Genomic DNA, 18885 nt, shown 5'->3' on the forward strand with positions numbered 1-18885 from the left:
ATGTACAGGCCAAAATTGAATAAAAACTGTATTTAATTCCTTCAGCCTAAGGTTTGTCTCTTAACACGAGAAGGTTAGTACAATTTCATTGAATATTTTAGAACTTTAGATACTTTAGCACTTTATTTGTGCTTTAGATAAGAAAGACAATACTCAAGATGTTTTACCTTTGGGCCAGGAATGCCTTTCATACCTGGAGAGCCTGGGAAACCCTGAAAGAAAAAAGATTTATATTTATTTGTTGTTAAGGTGATTGGAAATGGTGTTTAAAAAATTATTTCTCATGCTTGAGTATTTCTAATCCTTTTATTTGATATTAAAACACCTACTCAATAAGGGACCACGCTTGAATTCTTTCTGTTTACAAAGTAACAGATAAGAAGTATTACTCTTTCTTCATAAATTGCAAAAGTAGCATGGATAGGCAAGGAGTTGTGACTTTTTCTGTCTTAGACTAGAAATACATGTTTGTCCCAGTGTGCTGAGACTGGAGATAGAGTTTTACAGATACCTTTGGACATTTTTCATTCCCCCCTCACTTCTCTGCAACAGTTCATAGCAAGTATGCTTTTACTAAATTGTCTTCCAGGCTTAGGATTTCACTTAGTATTACAAATTTATGTCCAGTTCTGTCTTAAAACATCTCCATCACTATTCCTCACAGGAATTACTCCTATAGCAAAGTGTTTTAAAGAGGTTTCTGTTTAGCTTTTGACAACTGGTACAGTTTTCAGACTTAGTTAATGCACGAGGATTACCTTCTGCAAGAGCCATAAAGCACCAGTGATTCCCTGTAAGTTCCCCACAGGGAATTCACTGGAGACCTCCAAGCCACCCACAGAAAGAAGCACGAGTGTGATGCATTCCAGATGTTCTGAGCCAGCAGAATATCAAAGGATGATTGTTCATGGAAGGTATGTCAGACTAGCAGCTCAGCTTTTCCTGCCCAGTTAGGGAATAGCTGGGCCCCAGCCAATATTAAGAGACCAGCCCTAATTATGGGGTCACACCATAGGATCCACGGGGTCTCAGGTAGGAGAAACACAAGAAGAGTCACATCCTGACCACAAGTGTATTGTGAGGCCAAGCTCCCCACAATGGCATCCTAAGGAGATTTAGACTGCTGTACAAAGGTTTTGCATACACATAGCAGAATTTCCCCTTGCATTACACACACTGTCCTCTGAGCCTTTTGCTTAGATTTTCACTAGAATTACTCCAACATCAGAGTCAAATCAACCAATGCACAGCCCTTCTATGATTTGAACTGAGCCTACCTTTCAAAGGTAAAATACTTGATACTTACTGGCAATCCCTGGAGCCCTGCATCACCTGGAGCTCCAGGTTTTCCTGGTTCACCCTGTAAAACATTTTAAGTTGTAATTTATGCAAATCAAACATGACGGATAATTTTATTTCTGGAACACAGAGTTGACATACTTTTGGATCTGTAGTACAGAAATGTTAATTCAATTACCCTAATAATGTGCATAAATCCACGAGCAGCAGCCACAAATTAATGAACAAATCTAGGGCACTACCAAAGCTCATAAACATGTCAATTGTGTCTTACTTTAGCTCCAGGCATGCCAGGGATCCCTTCACGGCCATCAACTCCGGGTAAACCCTTGAAAAAGGAAAAAAAATTATTGTAATAGTGAAAAGATTTTGCCTAAGTCCTAATATGCAAAGTAGCATTGAATGAAGCAAATAAATAAATTAAATATACATACAGGCTCTCCTTTAGGCCCAGGGAGGCCATTTATTCCTCTTGTACCTTGAGGACCCTAAGAAAAATAACAATATTTAAAAATTAAGCTAGAGACAATGAAAGGGCAGCTGAAAAGAATGTCAATACATACTCATTCAGATATACATTATTTAGAGAGTACCAGTTATGCAATGTTTATATGCTATTAAGTAATTAATGTTTGCAAGTCAACAAGAGTCAAAATTTGTCTGTGCTCACCCTTTCTCCTTTCGGACCTGCCTCTCCTAGTGGACCTCTCTGTCCTTGATCCCCCTACAGAAAAAAAATATTTTAGAAATAAAATCAGAATAAACTTCCTTGTATTTTTTAGCTAAAACTCTCAGAAAATCAACAAATATAATTCATATTTGGTGAAAGTGGACAACTCAAAGTCACACTATACTTAAAAATGCAGTTTTTTAAAACTGCAGTTGACAGATATATTTTAAAAAACACAGCTCAAGCCATCATCAACTGAGCATTCAGGAGTGTCAAAGCAAACTATGTTGCACTTTTTAACACAGAGTTACAAGCACAAATTCCAGCTATGGTAGCAGAGAGCAAGGAAGAATTTAAGAAAAAAAAAAATCAACCAACCAACCAACCAAGTACCCCAAACAAATAAAATACACACACACTAAAAACCTCCAACAAAAATTGCCCAAATCACCCTGTATGAGTTTTGTTCTGGTTTGATACCTGAAAAATTCCAAGCCACCCTAATGCACAGCAGGAAGAAGAAACCATAACATACTAAGAAGTTAAAATGGGTTCATCTACCTCAAATTCTTTGGGAACATTAAGACATTACTGACTTGATATCACTGTAATATCATTTATTCACCTGTGGGGAATCAATAGAATTGGATTAATCAGAGGCTTCTTTGATTCACAGCTGCAAAGCTGCACTAACTGGGAAGTGCTGGGAGAACACCACACTCTACTTACAGGTGCACCAGGAAGACCTTGGGGACCAGGATCACCATCAAGACCACGAGCTCCCTACCAAACAAACAGATAACACAAGACAGATATTAAAGTGAGCTGCTGGAGCGCTAACAACTTAAATGTCCTCCTGCTTTGCTAGGAGCTACAAAGTCTCTACAGATGAGAGGGCTTTATGTCTCCAATTAAAAAAAAAATGCATTTTTTTCTTTTTTTTAATGGAGATATGAAAGCAAATATATTTAAATATTAAAAAAATATCAGTCAAAAAACAACATTCAAATCACTCTCTAAAAATCTAGGAAGGAAGTAGACCTTTACATGCTACTTCAAAAAATCTCTGTGTCTTCTTTAAATATACTATATCCTTCACCACATAATAGAATAACACCAAAATATGCAGGGAAATCATCAAGTGCACTGCTGCTATTTTTATCACATATGTTTCAAGGAAACAATGCAATCAATACCCTGTAAATAAAGGTAAATGGAGAGAAAAAAATGTTTTAAAAAAGATTTAGAGAGAACATGGAACTCCTTAGTCAAACAGATGTAGTAAATGTTTAAAGTAGACAAAACATTACAGAAAATGTAGGCAAATAACTGCAAAGAACTAGAACACACAAAGGCCAGAAGAGTGAAGTACAAGATAGTAATAGCTTAGCCAACACATCCAAGATGTTAGGAAGGATCAATCATGAGAAGATTCATAATCAGGAGAAATTTGATGTTGCCTCTGAGGACAGATGATCACAAGATTTACATGATTTGACTTCTGGAGAAGGAGACAATGGCAGGATTGCTGTGTTCTACTCCTTTCAGAAATTTTTACTATACAGCTTTAACAAGATCACGAGAATAGAAATGTAGCACCCAGGTTTGAAGTAACAGACAGAAACACTTAGACAAACAAAAGGAAAATTTTCCAGCAAAGTAAGAACCCAATAAATATTAATCCCACTGGCAGCAATTTAAGACACAGAGATGTCAAAGAAAGAATGGGAAAAAGAACAAACTCTCAATAAAAACTCCCGACTAAAACTCTGATGATGATGATGGAAGTAAAAAGCCTTAGGAAGATACAAATCACAGAGGGAGTACTTAATAAATTTTAGCTTTAATTAAAATTTGCTATAGTTTATAATTCTTATAACTTGCTATCTTGCTAACTACAAACTTGCATATATGTAAAACTGCCATAAATGCAAGGAGTGGGGGCAAGGAGTAAAGACTACATGTCTTTCATCAATCAGAAGGACTGAGCTACCTTTCTTCCTAACAAGAAGTGCAGTAGCTATGGAAATACAGCTGGCAGGAGAAATAAAATACAGGTGAAATAAAGAAGAAGCTTAAATAAGCTTTTAAAGCATTCAGAGGTGTACATTTTTTTAAATACAGGCAATGTTATAGGAAGAAAGGTTAATACTCACTTTGGTACCTTTAGGTCCCATTATACCAGTTATACCTCTGATACCTAGAATGCCCTGAAATAGAAAAGTATATTCAAATTATGCTTAATTCTTCTCATCAGAACTGTCCTAGTTTTCAGACAGAAGACTCAAGAGTTCTACACCCTTTCTTAACAATCATTTCAACTATTTACTTAGTATTAAAGGAGACCTCTAACTACTGCTGCATTAGAATTCTTAACTTATATGGTAATTTGATATTTTACTAATTTTAGAATTTTAAAAAGAGTAACAGAACGATCAGGCTGTATTATAAAACCACAAATACACCACAAGGACAGAAAAAACCCACTAGTTTTTCTTCTTGGTTACCTCAGAGTTGAAGCATTCTCACCTGCAGCTTGTGTGAAAGGAACATGGCCAAATTTGCAAAAGTGCTAAGTTGTCCTAAGTGGGGGATTGGACAGATGAAGGAGATTTTACAGAGCCCCAGGGGCAGATAAAAAAGAGCAAGGCTTTTGAGAGTACAAGTGCTAAGTTTATATGTTCACTAAGAGGCTAAATTGAATAGACATCCTAATGCAGCAGGATGTATCATAACTATCATCACAGCTGTCATCACTTTCTCTCTATCACTTTCCCTCAAAAAGAGTCTTGTGGGAAATTTGGCTTCACTGTCTTCGTCTTCCCAAGGGACTGACACTGCCTGAGATGTCTCCTCCCTGCAGAGACCAAACCCCCAGGCATAACATGCTTGTCCTGCAGCTGCATTACTGAAACAGCTACAGGCCATTCCCCACAGCTTGGGCAAACCCAGTCCTCGAGCAGATTTTACATTGGCAGCCCCTACTTGCTCCTCACAAAGCTGGCTGGAATCTTGCACAGAACATTTGAAACCTTGTCAGCCTAAAAGGTGGGAAAAATCATGGTAATGCAACAAGCACTACAGCAGCCCCACAAGGGAGATGAACACAGCTTACTCCTGCTCCTCAGATCACAGATAGAAGTAAGCACACTGTGGCATCCAATACTTTCTATCAAAAACAACACCTCTCCTAGGGGTGGCTATCTTATGCAGATCATGTCAGTAGAATACACTGGTTGGATTGCAGGTGGAGACTGGATACTCAACCCCCTTTCATTCATTTATGTAAGGAGCTTATAAGGAGATACAGCGGAGTCCACAGACTCTCCATCTGTGCCTCTAAAGCATTCTCTGTCCTTTTTCACACTGATTATCTATCTGATATCACTTTCTGCATATTATGAATCATAAATTTTAATAAAAATGAGTAAAATGAATTGGTCCCCACAGTCCTTTCAGACAGCAGAAGCTGCCTCTTACACAAGTACTTTGTCTGCATCAGGGCCTCAGGGATACCTTTTCAGGATCCACCATCAGAAGGAATGGACCCTTTGCTTTATTTAGCCTGTTCTTTACCTTTTTCTAGTGATAATTCAGAGGTTTATGTTGTCATATGTTTATGTTCATAGAGAATTTTGTAATTTAGCATTTAGATGTCATGTGCATTAAGGTAAGTTCCTGTATAGCATCAAATCAGGACAGCAATGACATGAAATACATACTTTAATACCTAAGAAAAAAGCATGAGACCCCATCAGAAAATAAACCATAGAAATTAAAGGTGTTATGCCTGTTTCTCCTCCTTAGAATGACCCCTTTACTCTGTTCCCTTGTCCTTTCCAGTCACAGTAACCCTAAGAGCTCCTCATAGGGAACAAGCTGAAGAGGTATGTGTCATAATGAAGCACAGTTATTCAGGACAAGAAAATAACTAGATATGATTGAAGGATACTTCCTGTGCAAAAGGCAAAAAACATCAGGGAAAAAAACCCTGTTCTTCAGTGGTCACAACTTCATCCTCAGATCTTAGCTAAGTCTGAATTTCAGAGCTGATTGTGTTTCAAACACAATGAAGTCAAAGTTGTCAAAATTGTGAAAAAGAAGGTGAAAAAATGCAACTATTTTCACAATCTAAGCAGAACACAAAACTGAGGACTTGAAATAGTTTTTAAAGATAGCCTTTCCATAGAACTATATGGAGCTTTGTGCCAAGCAATCATGTAGGTTTTGGAGGGACTTAAATAATTCTACTTTGATTCATAGACAATAATTCAGAATAAAGAGAAAGGTGTATGGAAGTTTTGTAATATCTATTTTCTGACAATAATAAGAAAAATATGTATATTATTAGGAAGAAAATGAGTAAGATTTTAAAAGGAAATACTTTACTGGAGGGCCTTGAGCTCCCACTTCACCACTGGGTCCTTGGTCTCCTTCTTCACCCTGGGAAAGCAAAAGGAATGAATCTGTAGCCAATCCATACCATGCATATTGCTCTGTCATTGTATGAGATGCATGTCCTACTTAATGTGCTCAAGGCCAAGCTGGGTAAGGCTTTGAGATACCTGCTCTAGTGAGAGGTGTCCCTGCACATGGCAGAGGGGTTGGGACTAGATGATCTTTAAGGTCTATTCCAACCTCTTAATATTATACGATTCTACGAATTCTTGTTCTTCCAGACTAAAAGTGCAAAAAGTTTTCTCTAATGGTTTTCCCTGCAACATTGAAGCATGGACAAAGGCAGGGCAAATCTCAAAATTTCTTGTAAATATTTCAATATTAAAGAGGTTATATAAAAAGTTTAATTCAAATGAAACACCTTGGGAGAGTTAACATTTCAGTTTTCAAGATTAATAAGATTTGGCCTCTCTTTATGAGCTTACACTATGTCCTTTCCCTCTCAAATGTATTTTTCCATCTTATTCATTTAAGTACTCATCTGTGCTGCAGCTAACTTGGTAAATTAAGTGAATTATCCTGCATTTAAATATTTGAAAGTTTTTGAATTAATGAACTTAGCTTCAATTTTCCCCATAAGTTCCATAATAATTAAATTGAACAATCAAAATCAAAAGCAAGAGGAGTATGACTTGTGCATCATAATAAATAGATTTTACAGGTGAATAAAGAATAGAGAAGTGCCTTTGGTTACTCTGGAGCACCATGATATGTAGTATCACTTCGTGCATTCTGTTAAAACAATTAATAGTTCTAACAGAATATAATACTGTTTTTGAAGATGAGGCTAAACTACTATAAGTTTGCTAAAAACAACAGCAATTTTTTCCTCTTCTTTTATTTTACCTTATAACCTTGTTTTCCTGGTTCACCAGACTCTCCTTTTGAACCTTTTTGCCCCTAAAATAAACACAAAAAACCAAAATAAATTAATAAAGAGACTATTCAAAATTAAAATACAGTTTTCCCAAGCAGACATAGACTGCAGAGAGCTGTCTTGCTTTTCCCTCTCAAGCCCCATTCACTACTCCTTCCTCACCTGTCTAGGAAACACTACTTATTAAGTACCATGCTCAAAATCTCTGCTTCTTGATCTAACAAGGCTGCATTTCTTGGCAGGTTAGTATTACTTCTTATGTTATCCCACAAAAATTTCCTGAGACCAACAGTATTTCTGGAAACCAGCAAAGAATATCTTTTAAAAAAATCTTAGCTAAAATGAGACTTAAAACATGCTAATTTCAATTCAGTATGTTACAGGTCTCCCAGGAAGAGAAAAAGAAGTCAAAAAGATCAAGGATTTGGGGAAATATTTAGAGTTTCCGGAGTCAGACCACAAATTATCCAGGAAGTGAATGAAGCAATCCTTTGCATACTTTAATCCTCTCAGGACCACACATAAATTTTACAGTGAAGGTTAGAGGAGTAGCAAGAGATTTCAACAACAAGAGGTTGTTTTGGCAGTCAAGAGCTGAATAACCATAAGCAACCACAGTGATGCAATCTTTTTTGAAATTAACAAGGAAATGTCCTTTTTCAAGTCAGTAATTACCCTCCCTAGTGCATTGAGACAGCACCTCTGGAAGGAATGCTGGAACAAACAAGCTCTCTTACCTTCATACCCATTAAACCAGCATGTCCTGGACGGCCAGGAGGACAAGCACTGGGACACTGGAAAAGCATTCACATAGTTATTACCCCATAGGCTGAATAAGATTGTCTGAGATTATTTATAAAGAAATAAAAACATGGACAATAATCTTACCAACAGGTCACCATCTTGCAGGCCAATCGTTCCCTAAATTAAATTAAATTTATCAAAGTCAGCAATACAGAAATAACCAGACATGAGTCATTAGGCAACACAGTGATTAGACAAAACTACTATCCAAAATGGAATCAGAAATACAATCAACCAAAGCATCTCTCACATGGAAAGCACCTTAACCTTATTATAGGACTGCGGGTCCCATCCTTTATCTTAGAACAGCTTTTCAAAAAAACCCAAAATATTTCTCTTGCTTTTTAAACTACATCAAATATACCTTCTGTTAAATATAGAACAAATATATCCAAACCCCATTAGTTTCCTAGAGAAACCAAGGCAATTTCTACAATAAGAATAACTTTGTGCCATTCACCAAAAGATTCAGGTCTTTACAGAGAAAATTATTTTTGCAGGGAAAACAATTTTCCCAAAAGTATTGGTAGATGACAGTTGCAATAAACTAGACATCAGTGTACAATGAGGTTGACTCAGTGGGAGGAAGGCCTTTTCTCATATTAAATCAAATACTTGATGGAAGCTAACAGGAGGTTTATGAGGCACAACAGGGAGAAAGATTATTTCACAGCAGCAGCTGGATTCTCTGAAGCTCTGTGGGAGGGAGCACACTGTTTCAGAGAAAAGCACAGGAGAGTTTAAGGAATAAGCTCCTAAAGAAAGGTCCTGTATGCACAAAGATTTTTAAAAAGCCAAGAGTATTGGGGTGGCAATGTTATCAACTGGAGTGAGACTGTGGCACTCCAGAAACCTAAAACAGACAAAACTTAAAGGAATAGAAGCACTATACACCACTGACTACTCTTCTCCAATTTACCATTCACATTTTTTGAAATGCTGCCTCCAATTCTCTGGCAACTGGCATTAAAACAAGAAACATAGCATAAATAAAGCATATGTATTTAAGATCTGTCCCAAAAGTGGGGAGAGAAGGTTCCCAGCAGAGGAAGACATCAGCACAACACCTTTCCCAGTGGTTTGCATTTCCCAGCCCCCAGACTGAGATGTGTCTGCCAAACTCTCCATTTTATTTCTCTGGGCAGGTAAATTGCCACAAGATAAAGGCATAACACACAGCCCTCCTCCCCAGAGGTTAAAAACAGATAGCTGTTCCTCTGGAGAGGCAAAGCACCGCTATAAAGCTTTCTTTTATTCTTTGCAAGTAGCAGATCTGATTGCAAGAAAGACATTAGAACTCAACCCACCTGGAAGTGTGCATTTCTGTCTCACGAGCCAAATATTTTTTTCTTCTCCTAACAGAGAAAAGCCTGCCTCTGCTGAGGTAATACCAGTGAGGCCCAACAAAGACTACATTTACAGGATTATGATCACAGGGGAATTTAAAACCCGTGAATTTGCAGTTTACAGAAATAGGAAGGCATCCTGACAGAAGCTACAAAATTTGCATTTCAAACTGCCTTTTTTTACAATAAAAAGTGGAAACTTGCTTTCTAAGTGGAAGATAAAAATCTTTCTGATATCCTAAAATCAGTATTCAGCTGTAGAACTTGGGGAGAAGATTTGTTCAAGCAGCAACAACACAAAATTCAGATGTAAGCACATATTGAACATATTCACTTACAGGAGGACCTGGAGGTCCTGGTAGTCCTGGTGGCCCTCTTTTTCCTGGATCTCCCTTAAAAAGGGTAAAATATTTTAGCTGATTGATAGTAATTATAACAAACAGCAGTCACAAAATCAGAGCGCACAACAACAGTGAGAAATTAAGTGGCTACAGAAGGACAGACTGGGTATGCAGTTAAAACATCCACTCATAACATGACTCCCAGAACAGAATGGAAAAACTTTTTTTTTTCAGTAGAATGGCAGCCATGTTGTGAAATAGGAGTCACAAGAAAAGCAAAACATTTTCACCTGCTTTAGAAAACTGAAACTCCTGACCATAGGACTATCTATGCACTCCTCCTCTATAACTGCTATTAAGTTATGAACAAAAAGAATTATAGTAACTGGCAAAAGGAGAGAGAGGAGAAAATCCACTTTTTCAGAGCACAAGAGGAATTTACCAAGTTAGATTTTTTTCCCTTTTGTGAAAAAATTTTGATGCGAAGTGCTCTCATAAGTAAAGACAATGTGGAACCTCTGCAAATCATTTTTGAAGGTTTTTAACTAAAATAGATCTAATAATTGTACAGAGACCATCTTTTAACTTAATATTGTCATTTCAATATTACTTTTTACATTTCACTAAGTCATAAATGCAATAAACAAGATTAATGAAGAAAATTTATTAAATATCAAAACATGAGAACTTTATGAGCCAAATTTTCCATGCAATGCGTAATTATATCGTGGGATTCATCATTACAATGTATTATGGAGGCTTGGGATATAAATGGATTCAGATGCTGACTGCATTAATGGAGAATAGGCTCACATGCAGCTTTTGAAAAGGCATCACAGATGCAATTTCTGATTCAGGCAGTCTCTGAACTACCAACTGACTGACAGAATGCGTGACAGTATGACAGAAAAATGCCATTTAATAAATAGCATGTACACTTCCCTTGGTATCCATTCTTGCCCTTCCTACAGACAAGACAGTGAGCTAGATGGATCATCTTCTGAAGCAAATTTGTAGTTTTTAATATTCTTTTTTAAATTCATTTATGTAATTGCATTTAAAAGTAGGTTTTATTAAATAAAATTTTAATGCTATTTCAGATTTCAAGTAGAAAAGTACCAATTGGTTCCAGCTTCCATTTCAGTAAAGTGTGGTGTCAAAACAGGAGTGTGGTGCAACTGAGCTCACAGTTCAGCAGTAAGGTCAATAGATGGAGCCACACTTAAAGTGAGACAGAGAAGAAACTGAACTGCCATGTGCACTGGTGTAAAAATGAAAATCAGTAGTTTGAGTAGTTAAGGTTTACATTTCCTGTATTTCTGTCAGCTTTGCTTTTTTATTTCAGCTTTCCTTGAATAAGAGAATTAGAGTATGGGACACTGAAACATTTAATTCTAATCTGACAGGTGGCCCTGACTTTGTGCTACATGTTGTTCTTATTTCTGATGAGCTTCAAAGGTAATCCTTCTCCTACCATTGATCACTGCAGAGAAAAAAAAACATTTGGAAATGCTGTGATAGCCCAAACACTATTTAGATGGCCCATTTTTTCTTTAAGTACCTTCTATTGATTGAATAAAGCTGCATTTTCAGCAAACACAGCAGTACTTACAGGTGGACCAGCAAGACCTACTTCCCCGGGAAGTCCTGCTGCACCAGCTGGACCCTGCAACAACCAAGGTAAATAATATTTCTATACCATATAACACCAATGTAACAAACATCCAAAGACTGGGAACGTGGAATTCTCACAAACAACAAACCATGCCTTCAGACACCAATATTCTTGCCCCATATACCACAGACCTACACAACACTTCAGGGGTAGCAGAAGAAAACATACATAATAGCCATAGAACATCAGGATTAAACCCATCTCTTTTTTCACTGAATTACTTTTAATTACAGTATAATAGCTTTTTTAAATATTCAAACACATTCATTGAACAGTATATTTATGAATTGTAAAATTGATACTTACAGGTGGCCCAAGAAGCCCCTTGCCCTGTGAAATATGGAAAAAAGAGATCAGAAATATGGGGAGGATTCCAGGATTCCAAACTTAGTAAAGCTCTTTTCCAAGAACAGAGTCTTTCAGACAAAAAAAGGTGTAAAAAAGCCCCCATTTGTTTCTGCAAAATTGTTTTGAAAACTCGTTTAACTACTGTTAAAAATCAATTTTATTATTAGGTAGTCGGTATCAGCAGAGAATATTAAATTACTGGTTAACTTGCCTTGCAGTACCATTACACATATTTATAAACATACATACTTCCACAAGGGAATGAAGACATTAAAGGCTTTGTGTTTAGCTAATTATAAGGTACCATAATAAATATATCTACACTATAATAATTTCCTTCTAAAGGTACATTTGAATTTATAATAAAAGTGAACTTTTTTCCCCACATGCTTCCCTGAGGCCTAAATCCATTAAACTTATGGTTTTTGGTTATGAGAAAGAACACCAAACTTCTACTGTTTATATTTTCCATCAGTGTTGTTCTGAATCATTTTAACGAGAAATGCCCAAGATATAATTGTGTTTCTGCCTATTTGGATGATATACTCCCTCTAAGAAAACAGATCCCTTGGTCTTGCATTACTAAAGCAAATGGAAAATTTTATGGAGAACAGTGTTGGTGATATATATGAAACACTAAAATACAAAATCCCAAATATATTTAAATGTTCAGGAGATTTGATGTAATAAGGCAACTGGGCTGAATGTCAATCCAGGGTTGCATTTGTAATCCTGCTTAGAAAAGCCAGTATAACACGGGGAAAATTTCAAGTATTCATTAGAATCATTCCATTTTAACCATTTAATACACAGCAGAATTTAAGCTTGCATAACCTACATAATGCCTTGCTACAATTCATCACATATATATCTATATTTGACTGTACAAATCAAACTTTCACTGCATCACATATTCAATATTATAATATCCCCTGCCTCTGAAAGAAGGGAACCATCTGCTTGCAGGTCTGATTGGAGTAGCCCTTGCTAACACACCCCCTAACAGAGGCAGGGAAGGTCAGTGACACCAGAAGAAGCAGCTACAGCTACTGTGACCAGCCCACACAGGGGCCCAGGAGAAGGCTCTCCCCTCCTCTGACCACTCCACTGCATCTCCTCACCTTCCTAGCAAAATGCAGGGACTCTGGCCAGCAACCCAGAGTCTGCAATCCCCTGTCTCAGAGGCACCTAGCCTGTAATCTGGTAAGAACCCTTGCTATCCACCACAAAGAACACAGTGTTTGCAAGTGTACCCTGTGCTGGACACTGTGTTTTAGCAGATCCTAAAATATTTTCAAATTCTCTGTCACTAAATACACACAGTCCTCCCCATATGCCACATCAAATATCAGCTCATAGAAAATTTGGAGGGAACTAAAAGAGAGAATGGACTGAAGAGTGCAATAGATACACTTAATGTAGCAGCCCCAGCTCCATCTACCAGGACAGGTCAGAGACACCAGCACATTTAAATTACTTGAATAAAAAAGTTACTTGAATTAATCACAAGAATTCTAAGAACTTTTTAACCTTGTCATTTAAAAGATTATCTGCCAAAGAGATGAGACAAAGAGAATAAATTAAAACAAAATTATGAAGCAGGAACAAATGTAAAAAATGGGGATGATAACTGAAGATTGCCAGGGTACATTCTGTGGAAGAAGAGATGACAGAAGCAGAGAAGCAAATGCTGCATATAAAACTTTATGTCCTTAATATTCATTCTTGAAGATACCCAGAAGTCCTAACTTGGCTGATAAATATCACTAGAGGAGCATGAAAAACAGTGATAATCATTTAAAACTAATTAGCGTTGTACCCAAGGCTTCTGATTTTCTGTTTGTACTGAGCATTTTAACAACTTAAGAGTTTTTTGTGAAAAATGAAGTCTTTGGATAACTATCTAGGGACTACTCTACTTGCAAAAAGCCACTGACAGTATTCAAAGCAGTGCATAATTACACCAAAGCACTCCATTAATCACGTAGACAGTATGCAGATTCATAATTGTGCTCACTATGTTTCTGGTAAATGAGGTTTCATGGATCAAACCAAAGAAGTGCAAAGGTTAAACAGGCCCATTACTTCACATTTGCAGAAAGAGCTTCTCCGAAAGTCTCTGAATCTGAAAATTAGAACCATTGCACTCTGGCACTATCATTTCTACTTGGGTTTGTTGGGGTTTTTTTTCTGTTTTGTTTTTACAGTATGTGAGTTCTGTTGGGATTCTATAGTGGGGTCTTTTGTTTGTTTAGGTAACAGGGTTGTGGGGATTGTTGTTGTTGCTGGTTTGGTTTTTTTTTGTTTTGTTTTGTTTTTGTGGATTTTGTTAGTAGGTACAATCTCACTAAAGGTCAGATGACCAGTACTGGCCATTTTGAGAATCTTCCAGTAGCTGCATGACTTCTTCAGTAGCATACAGCCATTCACCAGAAGGAAAACTGCATTTATACAGGCTTTCCTAGGAGATTTATTTTGAGTATCAATCTCTCTATATGGACTCAGCATGTATGGGTTAACATCAATGGAGCTACAAAATCAATCACTAGGCTTCTTCCTAACATGTGAGGTCTAAGGATAAATCTTAATAAGTACGAGGGAAATTACATGAGTTGACTAAGTTTATCCATCTTTTCTCTTTTTAAAATAAATTGGAATTCTCCTTTCCTCATTATAAATATTCCTGTGGATTCGCCTGAAAATACAAGCTTCAGTTGCTTATTAAGCAGAAGCAGAACAACTCCAAAGGCATTCCCCACTGAGGTTCACTGAAGCGTTATCACCTGAGGATTGGAAGTCTCAGGGCAAACAAAATCACTCAGCTTTAAAATCTTATCAGATTTATTGCTTTTACAGTTTCAAAACATGGTGACAAAAGTCCTGCTGCTCTGAAAAGAATCAGCATTCTACCTTGACAAGTTGGACCGGTTTCCTGCTTTCCCAAATTAACGTCTCTACCTGCGAATTGAGATTAACCCTCTTTATACATGTTTCATGCATCCACTTATTCTGGAGGGCTTTAAATTACTCATTCTTGCATTATTCTGCAAATGGTGAGCTAAAACCACGTATGTTTCCCCCAGCTCAGTTTTTCTTTGGGTTGACAGGCTAAAATGCCACAGTACTTTAACCAAGTATTTCAGTAAATCAGTTTTATTTCCCCATTTTTTCCTATCATAGAAGCACAGAATGGCTTGGTTTGGAAGGGAGATTAAAGATCACCTAGCTGAAATCGCCATGAGCAGGGACACCTTCCATTAGACCAGGGTGCTCAGAGCCCCATACAACTTGGCCTTAACACTTTCAAGGATGGGCAATCAAATCTTCTCTGGGCAACCTGTTCCAGTGCCTCACCACCCCCACAGCAAAGAATTTCTTCCTAATATCTAATCTAAACCTACTCTCTTTCAGCTTGAAGCCATTCCTCCTTGTCCTGCCACCACAAGCCGTTGTAAAAAGTTCCTCTCCATCTTTCTGGTAGGGTCCCTTCAGGTACTGGAAGGCTGCAATTATGTCAGCCTCAAACCATGTCTTTTCTAGGCTGAACAATCACAATTTCCTCAGCCTTTCCTAACAGGATAGGTGGTCCATCCCTCTGATCATTTTTTTCCATATGATCTGAGCAAACACACCTGACAGAGTTTAACTACCTCTTCTTTTCAGCTAGATTGTATCTAGTAATATAAATTGCCTACAACCCAGAAATTACTTCCCTATCTAGTTGACATAAAAAAACCAACAAAACAAAACAAAAAACCCTCTCTAACAGAAAAATCTAGGGGTTTCAGTCTACCTAGAACTCAGTTCTGCCATTTTCTGTGACTAAATTCAGCTCATATATTGAGCCTGCAGACCAGCCAGACATTATATTAACTATTTACCAAATTTTCAGGTAAAAATGAGCATTCATGAAAAAGAAAGTGTCCACAAAGTGATTCATCTTGAGTTTGAACAGGTCTATAATGTCACATCTTCAAGAATAACTTTATAATTTTCTCTCTGGCCAACTATCAAAATAATTGTTAAATATAAATCTAATGAAAGTTAATAGGAAAAGGTCAAAAATACAAATACACAAGGAGTGTTATACTAGAATACCATACATCTTCTATTTAATTTAAATAATTTCTCCAAATTAAATCTAATTTTTAATTAACTTTTAATTATATGCTGTCTTATTATAATTTATTCTAGCCATCTTGTTATTTACTCATCTTCCTTGAGGTTTTTCCTAAGCTAAATTCCTACATGCCAACCATCATTCACTTTTTCTACCAGCAAAATTCCTAAAACTTACAATTATTTTCAGCCCCTAAAAATGGACGTCAGATCCATCTGCATGCTAACTGAAACAGTACTCTTTGCATGTCCTTTCTCATATTTTGGCCTGTTTTCATACAGAACTGCAAAACAGCACAAGGAGTCTCACAGAATTTACACTTCAGTGATGCCATTTAAACACATGGCAAGAAGTTGAAAACAGGAATAGCTGCAGACTCCCTTATGCAAATGAAATATGGGCTCTCTGGTCTCCATAGCATTTTCACAAAGAGATGGAAAAGAATGGTAAAAGTCCAAAACTTGGGAATACGTTGCACATGCTCCTTTCTTTTCTACAGCATCCAAACCAAACATAACCTTTCAGTAATATTTGCACACTTAGATACGAAGACAAAACTGTTCCTTAAAGTAACTTATGAAACCTCAGAAATAGTTTTGGGCTTTTCTTCACTACATTTAATGGTAAGAAGCCTTCATAATAATACTTAAGATGCAAATATCCTCTTTGTATACTAAATGCATTACTTACTGGAAGTCCACGAGCACCTGGCAGTCCTGGCTCCCCCTTTAAAAGAACAAAAATGAGTTTTTAAGAGGCATTAGCATCAAGTATTTTAAGCAATATACAGGAAAATGTTCTCTCGCCTTTTGAAGGGTATCATTTAGTGGACACAGTCTGCAAGTATTATTAATTTCATTAATGCCATGCTGGTTTCAGTAAGACTTGATAGAAAGGAAAGACTCTCAGTATTAAAAAGAAACAGCCTCTGGCCTTTTATTCCCCCACCCCCCAAAACTCAAGCATGCTTCTTACTCTGACTTCTGATTTATATTTCATTTGTTTAACTGATGATGAAGTCAGGTTTCACTGTGCTGGTTCCCACTGCATATTACAATGGCACAATTGTAATACAAGATGGAAAGGGCCTCAACTTTACTGAAGATGCTCAACCTTAATGTCAACAATGTAACGCCAGCCAGCATTCCTTACTGCTGGCTGTGGCAATGGAACCTCCTTTGTGCTGTGTGGAAAGGGCCCAGTACATGTGTATTCTATAGCTATGTTAGGATTGTAAGAAAGGTTGCAGCATCTTATCAGTCACATAGAGGCAAACAAATATGCTGCTTTAAATAAAAATCCATCGTTATATGCATAATTTTGTTCCTACCTTCTGTCCTTTTGGTCCTGGGGCTCCACGTGAGCCATCAGGTCCTGTGAATCCCTTTGGAAGTAAGTTATCTAATGTTAATTCAAGGGTTATGTGTTTTTCTCAGTCACAACAAAAAACATTATACAACATAGAAAACTGAGGCTATTAAATGAAATTAGTAACTGCAGGAGCCTTGCAATCCAAATATTTATTTACATGTACAGATAGAACTGCACAAGTTTAAAGTGCTAGCTTCTAGTGACAAACATCAGTGCCTGTGATATGTATCTTCAAGAATTACTCAGTTAAATCACAGTTAAATAAAACATGTGATCTCACAAGATCTTGTTTCCTCCTAATGGGAGATTGATGAATTTATTTCACGGCTAAGGTTAAAAGCAAAAACTGTCAATGTTGTGTGTTTCAAATAAAAGTTTTATTGACAACAACAACACAAAACAAAACCCCAGAAAGCTGCCAAGCTGAATTTAAATCTACCCTTTGAATTTGCTTATCTGGCTAAAATTAAAAACTAACTATGATACTATAACCAGGAATTCATTTGGAGTTCTTATTTTTCCTTTTGTTTCCAATTTTATAGTCAGCTTATATGGCTTAGAAATTTCCTGATATCCAGGAGAGCTTTTCTTGTATATTTATCTATTACTTTTATTTTTTTGGTACACTTCCACTTTTTTGGTACACTTCCAGCAATTCAGTGTTCACACAATTCTTCCAACAATTTGATTTTGAAAGCTTACATGATCATTACGAGCAATTACTGTACAGTACCTTTTTACAGTCTATTAAACCTGACACTTAAATAATTTTTGAAATAAATGAGATTTTAAAAGTCAAAACTGCTTCCTCAATTAAACACAGAAGGTATTATAAATCATAAACACCAATTAAAGGTGGAATAGACAGTGGAAGTACAGTAAGGTCTCTTTTCTTCAAGTGAAAAAAAAAAGTTCAATATTTCAAGACTGTACTCTGGTATTAAATTTTCACTCATCCACTAATATGAGGGAATATACAAGCGTGAACAGATACCAAAAGCTGAGCTGACTTTAGTGCGTTCTGTTTCATGTGATTGTGTTCCCAATAATTTTGGCAAGGAAAATAAAACTATGCTTTAAGTGAAAATTGTAAGAGGCAATGCCTTTTAAAAGATCTGCCTGTAGGGTTTTGACATGTACAAATGGGTTGTGGGCCTGTATTTTTTCAAGAAGATGTGAAGTGGTATGAGATTTCACTCACAAAGCCCATTTCCTCTTACAGATATGAAATTTGAACAGTTTAGTTAAAGACTCTTCCAGCTCCATGTCCACTAATTCTCTTCCCAAAAGCAAATTAAATATTAACATTTAACAACATTGCAACCTTAAATAGATACTAGGCTTTTTCATTTATATAATTTGCAATACCCTCTAACACACTGATTTATGGTATATAATCTTTATTTATGGTATTTTAAATTTTAAAAGTTTTAAAAGTTTTTGTAAATTAAACATAAGCTTGCCTCCCTCCTGGCATAACATCTAAGTTCTAATGCAAAAATCTTGCTTGATAACAAGAAGTGCTTTTTAACAGTTCTCTCAAGAGAGAGAAATATGAAGCTTCCAAAAAATGTTT

At 36.6% G+C, this 18885-nt stretch overlaps 1 protein-coding gene across 2 annotated transcripts in view; it reads right to left on the bottom strand.

Moving 5' to 3' along the window:
* Positions 1–18885, bottom strand: part of COL9A1 (collagen type IX alpha 1 chain) — a 60257-nt gene that overhangs the window by 24221 nt on the left and 17151 nt on the right. For both annotated transcript variants that reach the window (XM_064710094.1, XM_064710095.1), the window contains 16 exons: positions 17269–17322; positions 16629–16664; positions 11777–11800; positions 11408–11461; positions 9793–9846; positions 8193–8225; positions 8042–8098; positions 7274–7327; positions 6359–6412; positions 4126–4179; positions 2699–2752; positions 1970–2023; positions 1734–1787; positions 1574–1627; positions 1307–1360; positions 168–212 (listed from right to left, as the gene is read on the bottom strand). In XM_064710094.1, coding sequence (XP_064566164.1) covers positions 168–212; positions 1307–1360; positions 1574–1627; positions 1734–1787; positions 1970–2023; positions 2699–2752; positions 4126–4179; positions 6359–6412; positions 7274–7327; positions 8042–8098; positions 8193–8225; positions 9793–9846; positions 11408–11461; positions 11777–11800; positions 16629–16664; positions 17269–17322 — 789 coding nt within the window. The remainder of the gene's footprint in view (positions 1–167; positions 213–1306; positions 1361–1573; positions 1628–1733; positions 1788–1969; positions 2024–2698; positions 2753–4125; positions 4180–6358; positions 6413–7273; positions 7328–8041; positions 8099–8192; positions 8226–9792; positions 9847–11407; positions 11462–11776; positions 11801–16628; positions 16665–17268; positions 17323–18885) is intronic.

This window comes from Zonotrichia leucophrys, chromosome 3, assembly GCF_028769735.1.
Source record: "Zonotrichia leucophrys gambelii isolate GWCS_2022_RI chromosome 3, RI_Zleu_2.0, whole genome shotgun sequence".
In the NCBI taxonomy this organism is placed as follows: Eukaryota; Metazoa; Chordata; class Aves; order Passeriformes; family Passerellidae; genus Zonotrichia; species Zonotrichia leucophrys.